Source organism: Limulus polyphemus, unplaced genomic scaffold (genome assembly GCF_000517525.1).
Source record: "Limulus polyphemus unplaced genomic scaffold, Limulus_polyphemus-2.1.2 Scaffold3271, whole genome shotgun sequence".
NCBI classification, from domain to species: Eukaryota; Metazoa; Arthropoda; class Merostomata; order Xiphosura; family Limulidae; genus Limulus; species Limulus polyphemus.
Window position 1 is genome coordinate 90617 of NW_013668881.1, and position 13267 is coordinate 103883.

At 33.9% G+C, this 13267-nt stretch overlaps 1 protein-coding gene across 1 annotated transcript in view; it reads right to left on the minus strand.

Moving 5' to 3' along the window:
* LOC111088185 (hydrocephalus-inducing protein homolog) overlaps nt 1-13267 on the minus strand; it is a 75984-nt gene that overhangs the window by 28580 nt on the left and 34137 nt on the right. The window contains exons 20-26 of the mRNA XM_022397433.1: nt 11525-11654; nt 11073-11238; nt 10492-10639; nt 8827-9007; nt 8235-8450; nt 7698-7780; nt 1549-1747 (exon numbers count right to left, since the gene is read on the minus strand). Of these exons, the coding sequence (XP_022253141.1) occupies nt 1549-1747; nt 7698-7780; nt 8235-8450; nt 8827-9007; nt 10492-10639; nt 11073-11238; nt 11525-11654 (1123 nt within the window). The remainder of the gene's footprint in view (nt 1-1548; nt 1748-7697; nt 7781-8234; nt 8451-8826; nt 9008-10491; nt 10640-11072; nt 11239-11524; nt 11655-13267) is intronic.

The window sequence follows — 13267 nt, forward strand, 5'->3', positions numbered from 1 at the left end:
TTAAACTTCTTTATGTTTCCACATTACTATAACAGTTTAACATGACATATATTAAATATTTCAACTTTCTCAGGAGTATAAATTCTTAACACAAGGTTTTATATCATGAATTTTAACTTGACTGTAACTAAAGATGTTTGAGCTCTAGTCAGGTTTGTGGCAAAAGAATTTCAATTAAATCATCATATATTAAGAATATCCCAAGTCAAAATCCTGATATTGTTACAACAGCGGAATTCACGTGACCCTGGTAACACGTCATGAGATTCTCGAAAAATCTTGACTTTTTCTGGCAACTCTAGTTTTTTCTAGGCGCCCTCTTTTATTGTATATAAGCCCAGCATATAAAGCAAAGATATAGAGCAGATAGAGAAATATAGAGACAGATAATTGAGTCAAGAGAGTGGTAGTGACTGTAAGTAAAGTGCGTAAATCGTTGTGAATTATAGCGTGTGTTTAAGTTAAAGTGACTGTGGAAATTCTGTGTATTGCAAAGTTGTATTGAGAAAGAAAAAAACTAGTTTTATTTAAGAAAGGACTTGTATCGCTGAAGTTCTTCGGAAAGAATTTTTATGGGAAATTAACAAACGAACAGAGACGTAACAATATGATGAATGATGTTTGATCATCATTGTATATTGAGTGATGTTCGATCATCATTACATATTGAGTGATGTTTGGGCATCATTGTATGTTATATGGGCTAGTCTTGCATAAAACCAATTTATGGTAAATATCAAGAAACAAGAAATATCAAATTCAGTACAAGTTGAATATCATTAAATCAGAATTTTTTACATATATACTCAACAATTAAATTTAATTATATTTTAGCTGTATGTAGTACACTAAACAATATCTGTGTTAGACTGTAATAAATCATAGACATCAGATTGACATAAAACTGCATAAATCACTGTGTTACAAAAACCATAATTTCAAATTGAGAAGGAAAACCACAAATAGCAGACTGACTTAAGAACCATACATATCAGACTGACTGAAAAAAACACAAATATCAGTTTGAAATAAAAACCTCACATATCAGTTTGAAATAAAAACCTCACATATCAGTTTGAAATAAAAACCTCACATATCAAATTGTTATCAGAACCATATATATTAAACTGTCATAATACCCAAATATATAAACTTGTCATAAAAGAAACATAAAATCAGACAGACATGAAAAACCATACATGACAGACTGACTTAAAAACAATACTATCAGACTGTCATAAACCACATACATACCAGATTGTTATGCGAACTATATGTATATATATATCAATTTGTATGTAAACCATAACTATAACATTGACATAAATGCAATACATTACAGATCAACATACAAAATTGACAATATATAAATACAATACATATCAGATTAGCATATAAGCCACATACATCAGATTGACATACATACAATATATCAGATTGACAAAAAACACACATCTCAGATTTATTCAATTTTTCTTTGTGCATTCTAGTCAAAAATTAGACATAAAAATACAACATTTTTAATCAACAGATTACAACAAGTCTTACCTTCAGTTCAACTCCTTCTCCACAAACCTCAAAAGATTTTTGAATAATCCCATTAACAGAAAAAGTGAGTCTGTCATTATATATTTTTTTCTCCCGAGGCTTAAAAGAAATGAGAGCTACTGCTGAACCTCCAGGAGAGAGAACAATGTTTTCAAAGTCAATGACAAAGTGGGGTATTTTCTTTTGTTGATAAGATATACTGTTGATACAGATAATAATAAATGTACAAGCTTCTAAGTTTCCACATTTTGTTTTTAAATTTACAAACCGCTATTATTACCATTTCTGAGGCCTAAACAATAAAAATAAATATGCATAGTTTGTTTTGAAAATTCCTACATCAGCTGACAATATATGTAGCTTCCTTTATAAAACCTGACCTGTTAATAAATTACTCTAATCTTGACTCATCCAAAATAATAAATAATTCACAAGTTTTACATATTCTTGAAATCATATTGTGAATAAGAGATATCTTAGAACATCATATATATGTATATAATATACACCTCACTACTACATGAAGCCTAATTTTGTTTTCTTGATTTGCCCATTGTTACTGGCAATGGGTGCAATTTGACGTCACCAGTCTATCTCAGTGACAAAGTGCAAATGATAATTTGGGCTTCACATTTATTTTTAGAATCTCTATAGATATATCTTTTTTCTCTGACAACTTTATCCAGCCAGATGGAAAATCTTAATGACAAGTTTTACAGACTTAGTGACCAAGTGGTTAATGTTACAATTTGCCTATACTGAAAATGTATTTCCGATAGGTACTTATCTCTTCTCACATAAATATCTATTCTTGTTCAGTGCTGTCTCTACTTGCAAAATTTTTTTTGCATGCCACAAGTCTTGGGAGACCACACCACTTCTGTACCAGGTATACTCCATGCCCACTGTGGAAAGAGGTGATGCAAACCTGGGTATAAAAAGGAAGGAGCAGATCCAAAAGAGAGAACAATAGTTGGACAGGGATCCGATCCACCTGATACCTGAATCTCAATCTCATAGATGACAGTAATGTGGCTGAAAGTAAAAGGGATGTGCTCTAACGTGTAGTGTAGCTAGGGCACGACAGACCGTACACAGCAAGTCAACTGCATCCAAAACACAGCCACCAGTAACCAACAGTCATGAGGATCACACTGTTGGTAAGTCAACTACAATCCAAAACCCAGCCACCAGAAACCAACAGCCATGAGGATCATACTGTTGGTAAGTCAACAACAATCAAAATCCAGCCACCAGGAATCAATATTCACGTGGGGATAGGAGAGAGTATTATAGTGGTGGCAAGTCAACTACAATCCAAAATCCAGCCATCTGATTGGGGTAGGAGAGAGTAGCATAGCAGTGGCAAGTCAAGTACAATCCAAAACCCAGCCATCTGATGGTGGTAAAAGAGAGTATCATAGTGGTGGTAAGTCAATTACACTCCAAAATCCAGCCATCTGATCGGGGTAGGAAAGAGTATCATTGTGGTGGCAAGTCAACTACAATCTAAAACCCAGCCATCTGATGGTGGTAAGAGAGAGTATCATAGTGGTGGCAAGTCAAGTGCAAATCCAAAACTCAGCCATCTGATGGGGGGTTTAAAAGAGGATCATAACATCTTCACCTTAAGTTCTGCAGACCAGAAGGAAATATCATACTCACTGATCTGTGAACAGGACACATAGCAATATGGTAAAATGTTTGACTGATCCAGGAACCCGACATCCTAATGAAAGAAATAATAAAGATGTCCCTGTATTGTGAAATATCCCATTCAAAAACAATAAGACAAGAACCACTACCAGTGCAGTATCATTCTCAGTATATAGAAATCTTCAAGGAGTAATGCAAGAAGAACTGTAGCAACCTGCATGTTCATCCACTGTGACCCACAACATGTTAGCAATAAATGTGAGACCAACTGAGAGAGGGTACAGAGTCAACAGCAATACATGTTAGGACTTATGTTGATTGATCCTGCTCTGAATCCAATACCCAGTCACTGGGAACCAACAACTATGTGGGGGATCCTAATTGCAGAGGTGAACTGCAATTTTCATGGCTCACTCAAAAGCTACCACATCTCCTTGGATAGACCCATTCAGAGATGGAGCATCAGATTGGGGGGCATCTCATCATCTACACTATCAGAACACCACTGCCATACTCTCAGCTGAATGGAATCATTATTTTTTGTATCATATATCACTATCACAATTGGGAGAATACCTCCATGGTCCACCACCCCAGTGGCTTGAAACTGGAAACTAGTAAAGACTTCTTCTGTACTCCACTGGAAGAAGAAGGGGGGAGAAAATGTGGTGGAGAGTTCGGAGGAATGTCAACACCAGATAAAGTGCAATGGGTGACCATGAAACCCTATTTTGAAATGCAGACCACTCCTGATTTATTCAATCTAAGCTATCCCCTTCTGCTTTACCCATGAAGTCCATGGGTCAGTATGGTCCCATATAAATGGGCATATTAATGAAGCAGATATATCACAAGGAAAAATTACAAGTGATCTTGAGTCTGATTGGAGTGAATATACAAGAAATTGATTATGGAAAAAAGACAAGGAAGAAAAAAATCACAAACAGAGAAGTGGTAACAGGGAAGGAAACAGCAGAAAAGGGAACCAATGGGAAGAAGCTTTGTAGGCAATGAAGCAACCCAGAGCATGTACAGGACATAGGCAATCTAGATCTGACCAGGAAGAAAAGTGGAAGGAAACAAATACAAAGAAAAAAGAAGAACTTGCCACACAAGCTACCAAAGTATAGGATAGGAAAAATCGATCCAGAACAAAAAGAAGAAATTGAGATGAAGCAACCATGAAAACCAGATCTGTTACGACCAGAAAGGAGCAAGCAGAAAGACCTGACACAGAGTGGCAAGGATGAACGAAGTCACCCAGGGAAGAAAATGAATGGAATGAGAAAATAAAGGTATAAACTGATTCCAATCCTGTCTGAAATGTAGCAACAGTCAAGTTAAGTGGATGAGTAACTGGAAAAAAAAGACATACAAATCTGAAACAAGGTCGAGGGGCAAGGCGTGAAACTGGTAATTCAACCCATGGTGAACAAACATAAGACAGTACCACAAAGGATGAAATATAGGAATGTGGACATAAGAATACGAAACTGTGACCTTGGGCATCATCAGTTCTGTGTGACAAAAAACAACATAGTAAAAATGGAAAGAACCAAGAAATGATTGGGGGCAGGACATATTGAATACAGAACACCAATCTGCATGGAGAATACATGATTAAAGGAGGAACTCTTAGATGTAGAACAAGTAAATGACGGAATGAGCCAGACATGGAACATGAATAAAGAATGCAATGGCTAGAGACAAAAGAGCAACCAAAAAAGAAAAAATGGATGTAGCAACACAGATACCCCATAGGAGACCCCCCCACAAACAAAAAGTACCTGTAGAGGAAAAGAGCCATTCCTAAGTCCCAGTTAGAATAGAAATAGAAATGCATTTGGTACAAGACAATGTCCTACCCCAGAAGATCCCAAAAGCAAAGAAGCCACATATATAGGTATAGAGCCAAAGATGGCAATTGGCTCAACATGGAGGTAAGGAGAAGGAAGGTATCACATGAAAATTCCCAATAAATATGTGGAACGCCTTGGAATGGAGGTGTATGGCAGACAATACCAGTATGAGAGGCAATAGGGGAAGACAAAGGCTGAAAAACTTGGCTAGGGATAAAAGGACAGGATTAACAGGCTCTGCCTCCCATACAGTAAATAAGCAAGAAAACAAAAAATAATCTACTTGATGGTAATCTAATGCAAAATGGATCAAAGCCTGTGAAGGAGAGGCATGTCAGCACCATCTCTCAAAAGAGAAACAAAAAGGTCCAGCATGAACAAAAATGTCTGGAAAAGGAGGAGAAAAAACTGCAGAGACCTGGAAAGGTCAAGTCATAAACAAGTGGAGAAAATTGTCAAAATATACATCGTCTTGAACAGTTTTGGCAGTTTGAGGAGGAAGGCAAGCAATATTGGGAGAGGTTGGGTGGACCCCAGCCCCATGGGTACTCCCAAACTAAATTAATGGTAAGGAGTATAAAATATAATTAATTACGAAAATGAAATAGTCGTTATATTTTTAAAATTAAGTAAGTGTATATTGACAATAAAAAATGTAGTAGGTGGTATGTGTTGAAGAAACAATAAATTTAACCAAATTTACGATTTACTACTACTAGTAAGATGAATGACAGGTAATCCTTAATTAAATAACAAACAGGTGTTAAGCCTAATCTAACGTTGTAATTTGTAACACAAATGATATCACTATACTTTAATTGAAAAAACCCTAACTGTCAAAGAAGTAGGTACAAATCTAACTAAATGTATGTTATTGAAACCAAATAACAACAAATAATAATATTAATATCAAAAATAATCAAAAAGCTATAATGGTATAACATTAACGGCTTATCTGTCCAAAATTGGGAGACGATATTCAAAATGTGTGGGCCTCCAAACTCGAGGCCGATGAAGATTAACTCATATAATGATCAATATCCCGACATATTAAAGCTGACAATTCCTCAGACAAGTCCTGCTACCTGAAGCCTTGGTAATTGTGCTTGAAGTAAATGATAACATTTTCGAAATGGAAACATAAGCTTCAGTGAAGAGCAATAAAGGTAAGTTATCACTTAAAACTGGTAAAGTGAAGTAGGAAAATATCTCCACTTCGAAATTAAAAAAAAAAAATATATGGGAAAGGAGAACAAACAAAAACTGTCTTGACAATAGCACTGCCAAACAAGAAGTGATAGTATGGTAGAATCAAATAGAAGGAGTAATATGCATCAGGAGAGTGTGTCGCACTCCTGTTGGTGGAGGGTTGTTGCATGATGATTTACATGTGAGACACAGTTGAACCACGTTGATCGTGGGATATGTGGAAGTTCAAGGCTTGTGCCATGCAAAAAAATCTTTGCATATAGAGGGCAGAACTGAACGAGAATAGCTAATTATGTGAGAAGAGGTACTGTACCATATCGGCAGTATCCCACTTGTTCACTAAATCTTTAAAACTTGTCAATAAGGCTTTCCATCTGGATGGATAAACTTTAGATGTTGGCTTTCCATCTGGCTGGATAATATATAGGATAACTTTCAGATGTTAGGATACTCTAATTATTGACAAGTTTTACAGATTTAGTGACCAAGTGGTTAAAGTATAATAACATCTAAATTTAGTCCAGCCAACTTCAAAGAAACAAAATCAAACACTTAAAGCTGCAACTGATGGACAGTCTTGAGTAGATCAATTATAGATGCTCACAATGGAAATTAGGTACTTTTAGGTCCACCAGCTGTGAATCAGTGACTATGAAAACCAAAAATAATACCCTTATATTGTGTTCTTCTAGTTTATTGTTTATTCTGTTTTTCATTCTTTGTACTGATTTATTTTCTGTTGCTTGTAATTGCATTACTTGTATTTCCTAGGTGGGGACGAAGAAAATGACTTTCCAACTTGTAGGTGAAGCTGTATTGCCGAGTGTCAATCTAAGTATGACTAGTTATGACTTTGGGCCTTGTTTTCTGTATGAGGAGTCCATAGTTGCCAAAACCATACAGTTGACAATTACAAATACCCACAACAAGAACGTCAGGTAATATACCAGTGTGTAGACATTAACATTTGTGAAAATCAACAAAGAATGAAAAACAGAATAAACAATAAACTATAAGAACACAATATCAACTAAGAATGAAAAAAGAATAAACAAAATAAACTAGAACACAATATCAACAAAGAATGAAAAACAGAATAAGCATTAAACTAGTAAAACACAGCTTTAATTTTAAGTTCAAACATACACAAACAAGAAACAATAGGATTTAATAATTTCTTGAAATAAAACAAATCAACAAGAAACTTGTGGAACATAGCAAACAGTATGACCATTACAAGTCATGAAACGATGATGAACATGGTATAGCCAGACAGTAACAGTACAGTTGTTTCAAATGATTGTAGTATAATCATAACAAATCCTGAGAAAATAAAGTACAGTGTATAGCCAGACAGAAACAGTACAATGGTGTACTTACTCTTCCCAAAGATGGTGTAGACTAACAACTGAAAGGAGTCAAAACCTCTCAGGAGATAAAACAGCCAGGCAAAAAATATAATGACAGATGAAGATGTACTGATATGTCCACATGTCAGCCTGAAGGATCTGGTCCAGGGGTTGGTGAAATTGAAAGAGAAGAGAGTCAGATAGGTGGAGAAAATGAATGTGAAGAAAAGTGAAAAAACAGTCCAAGCTAGACATAGAAGACAACGTGGAGCCAAATAAGCACAAAGGAGATAATAGAAGAGAGGGAGATTGGAGAGAAATAACTATCAGGAAGTGTTACATGTCAAGTAAGTTACTATAGTTGTGAAGCTGGAAGTGTTCCTTGTGAAGTTACTGACTAAAGTTGTGGAGCTGGAAGTGTTACATGTGAAGTTACTTACTAGAGTTGTGGGAAGTCATTAAATAGACTGAGTGAAGAGGATAGAGAGGACCTCAGCACATTTCATAAATTTCACAAAAATTTGTATTTTCACAGTTTCTAAATAACTTTAAATTATAGTTTCTTTCAAAGTCAAACAGGAAACAAAATACTATTGCACATAAATGTTCCTACCAGAATTCTAAGTTTTGATTGGTTCAGAGTGCAACAGCTTGTTGGTTGAAATGTAAGAAACAAAACAGCCTTCTGCTTAGCTGTTAGCTCTCCCTGATGCTTTTGTAGAGCCACATATCCATTTGGAACATCAAAAAGACTGCAAGAGAAAGTAGTGTCAACACAACTTCTATTCCACAGAGTGATGGTTTCTTCTGATTTTTCTCCAAGATCCACCTAAATTATATTAAGTTTACACAAAAAATTATTTATTTTATTGCATTCTTTATATTTTATGAAATACAATGTTCTAAATTATATACTACAAATGTTATTTTCTGCAAAAACTGGAACACTGTATTTCTGTTGTCTCAACTTTACATGAGATGTAGTATATTAAGTACATTACACTAGTTATTCTTAGGTAGCACAATAACAATTTTATAGTAAAACAAAGCTGAAACCTCAAGCCAATACAGTTAATGTGTCAGTAGAGAGGATTCCCATTCTATTTCTATTGTTATCTTAACTAATGTTGTTACAGTCTTTTAAAACTTGTTAATTTATACATTTTACAAATATAAAACATAATGAATTTAACAGTTACGCTTACTTTTCCAAAGTCCACAACATAACAATTTGAAGACTGAGCCACGCATGTTGATATATCCAAGTTCACTCCTTTAGCTTTAATGTTTAGGGCCAGAGGCTGAGACTTGCCTTTCACTAAGCACTGTAGGGTGTGGTTAACATACCCTTCTGATACTGGCTTGTAACCAACGAGAACAACTTTTCTGTTATGAAAAAATATTAATTTTTTTATATAATAAAAACTATCCTTACAAATTAAAACTAATTTTTCAGTTTACAAATTCATAAGTTTTAACTTTAGAAACATTATGTAAAGTTACAATACTAGAAGCATTAACTAAAATGGCAAAATGTTACTAAACCATAATCATTAATTAAAGTCAGTTATAAGACTACATTAATTAAACACACATAACTTATAAAAAAAACTACAGTCATTAATTATATTTATACTTACCTTTAAAATTACAGCCATTAGTTACACATACTCAGTTTACTTATACAACTTATATATTTTATATTTACTTACATGTGGTTAACTAAAAAAATAGATCAACCTATAAAACTAGGGGTAATTAATTAAACAACTTTAAATAACTTTTTAAAACTAAGGTTATTAATTAAAAACACTTAATCAACATATAAAAAAGGCTCCATATCATTATTTAGAAAATTTTGAGTGAATATTGTTCATTTCTGAACACAAACTAGTTTTTCAAACATTATAATTTGAAATCAAACAGACTTTAATGAATAAATTGAAGTAAAGTGCTAACATTAAATAATATATATAAAATCATAATTTAAACAAATTACTATAAATTACTAATTACACTTGAAATGATCACAGTATAATTCATAAAAATCCATTTAGAGGATTAAAACTTAAAATATATTAGCTTTCACTGGATCAGTTGGATACCCCTACAATTATCTCAGTGGCTAATTCCATGTCACTTGTTGTATGTTTCAAATATTGATGTAAAGGGATATCTAAGCTAGCCATCCCTAGTTTTAAACTGATAGACTAGGCAGCTAGATAACTCGAGGTCAAATCTTAGGTTATCCTTATCATCCAGTGACATTTGACCATCACTCTTATAATGCTTCCATGGCCTCAAAGTATGGAGAGTAGTTTTTTTTTTTGTGGAAACAGGACATGAACACCTGCAGATCCAAAATCTGGCATACTAACCACAAGGCTACACCTGGCACCACTTAAAACGGAGGATATTAGATTATATATATAGGTATCTCCAGAAGCTTTTACAAATTGGTTTAAAATATATTAAATACAGAAACATTTTTGTTCAGATACATTAAAGCACTTTCTTATGTATTTATTATTTTAGTGTAAATAGCATTTAATGAAAGTACTAACTTACTGCTCACCAGATTTTAAAACATTTATTTAATAGCATGTTTTACAAAAATCTTTTTATATTAAGCAGCTCTCTACTGCGATCTTTTGTTCACCAAGTATATTTAATTGAACACATTTTTATTGTTCTCTTATGTTGTAACAATTAAATGACTGCACTCAGAAGTGAAACTATATTGAGTTACCAGTTGTTGAAGTTGTTTAATAATAAACAGCAAGTTATGCACACACCCCCACCCCCGGACACCACCACAACAACAATGGATATTGAACTGAGATACATGTTTTCTAATGTGCACAACTTACTGAGATGAGGGAGACAAAGTGCCTTTATCTGGCTGGATTGAGATAAGACCATGTGTATACACATCTGTCATTTTCTTGGCATTGAAGTAGAAGGTTAGAGGGACATTTTCATCATTCACAAGGTTTACTGTAGCAGATACCCTTTCATCTGAAGAAAGGAAATATCTATAATATCAACAATCTCATCCATCAATGTAACAAATCACTAACAGACAAAGCTAGAATGTAACAGGAGTTCATTCATACAACAAGAACTTTAACAACACTATGATTAAAATTAAAATCTTATATAAGTTAGAATAGCTGACAGATAACCCACTGGACCATAAGTTACACAAGACATCTATACATAACTTACAAGAATATAAGATGAGTTTTAAAAAAATAAGGATGTACCAACACAGAAAATCAGTAATATACGTCCACTTGAGCATAAGTCAAGTCTCCAAAAGAATGATGTCCAACAAAATAATTTTTATTAGATTATATAATAAATTTAAAAATGATGGATGCACAGCACAGCTGTTATAATAAAGATAAACTGTGTATGACAAAACCAAACGATAATCTCTAATACCTACCAATCAGAACATAAGAAAAATCCAAAAAAGGAGGGTCAATGATAACTTTTGGCTCAGTAGTTTTACACAATATTACAAATGTGTAGTTCACAGAAAATCTTTGGATGTGACAGGTCCATAGAGTTTCCAGTGTCTCAACTGTCAGTGAGTGGTATTTAAATTGAATCTGCATCAAAAAACATATAAGCATTAGAGTAACTTCTAGGAAACAGTTACAGTTATTAAGGCATGTTAAATGAGGCTAACAACACTGAAAGCCTGACGTTTAGGAAACCTATCTATATTGTTTATATTTCAGGAATTACATTTAGTTGGATGTCACAGCATACAAGTACCACAGAAAAGTGAAATACAATTAACGAAAATTTTCATTATTATAAATTGTTTGTTATTAACCTCTAAATGATTTATTTAATATGATCATAAACATAAAAAATAAAATATGGGTATACCTTAAATTTTTTTCCTGGAGCCACAGATCCTTGGGGTGTGAGACATAAGATCTGAGGAGATTCCCCAATACTATGTTTTCTCCAACAGAATTTGAAGATTTTATTGGTCACATTGACTAAATAAAAACTTCTGAAAAATAAGATTTCTTAAAAAATTACACACTTATCATGGAAAATAATTTGTATCACAGAAATTATGGATGTTTATTAACACACTAAAACTACTGATATTTGCATGTTACTTAATAGACTTAGTCTGTGGATCAAGTTGCTCAGTATGATTTTTATGTAGTACTTATACTAAAATGATCTTCAATATGGAAATCACATGACAACCACAGTTGAAATAATATTGGAATAGAATGTATCATTGTTTGGTGTTCCTTAGATAGTGTGATGACACCAAAAATTGATAATTTTTTGGAAAGATATGTAACAGCCTTATTTTGATGCAAAACATTCATACACTAAGATCATAAAAATGTGTTCTGATTGGAGATTTAAATCTTTCAAGATGATTATCTCTCTTATACTCAATAGCATTGGAAAACAAAAGAATATGGATCAACTTGGGACAACAAGACCATCCAAGAAACTTTCAACAAGTTGTAACCCAACTGTGGAGAGCAGAACTGAGGTCTTGTAACAGATGAGAATCCATAAACACAAAGGTCAGTGGCAAAAGCCATTCATGTGCCCAAGGCAACAATTCCCAACATAATCAAGAAAGATCTCCATCTGGGAAAGTGACATAACTTGCTTCCATGACATATCAGTTCAACCATTGCATACTTTGAGTAGCTGAAGAATGAAATGGATATTCATGCTATTTCAAATAAAGACAGTGGTGAAGTTGCTGGATGCAATTTCTGTGGATTTCTTTGCAATGTCAATGTTGAAATGAACACTGGAAAACCGTTGTTTTCACACACTAGCTGGATTATGGAAAACCTGCAAGGAAGTGTATGATGGTTTGCACACAGAGTCTTTGGCAATAGAAACTATGTTGCAGAGCCATCATCAAGATGGTTGGTCAGTTGATACAGCATAATTGGATACAACAATATGGTCTGTAAAGATATGGTGAGGCTTCAAAGTCAGTTTGATTTACATACTCAACCTCTGAATCTCTCTCTCATGATTCTTACCAAACATACACCTAACATCCTTCTGAACATTCCTATTGAGAGAAACAGGAAGTAAAATGAGTGAGCCTCCCTGTCTTGGTTTTACCACATATAAATGAAGTTCTTTTATATATTTTTTATTAAAAGGAACATGAGGTAAAACAGATAAACCTTTCCATCTCGGTTTTTATCATACACAGTTGGAATCCTCTTATATATATATTATTTATGGAAAGGAACAAGAGATAGAATGGTTGAAGCTTTCTTTCTTGGTTTTTATCATACACAGCTGAAGTTCTTTTATATATATTACAAAGAGGAACATGAGGTAAAATGGTAGAACCTTTTTATCTCAGTTTTTATCATGCACTGCAGGAATCCTTTTATATTTTTACGACATCGGAAGTCACGTGATGCTGGTAATATGTAATGAGTATCTAGAAAGATCGAGGAACCTGTCGAACGTCCTAGTGTTTGCTAGACTCGCGTTCTTATAGTATATAAGCCGGCAAATAAAGTGACGGCAACAATTAGATAGCAGACAGAGAGATTGAAGATATAGAAGGACAATTGAGTCCAGCTCGGTAGTAAGTAAAGTGCGTGAATCGTTCGTTGT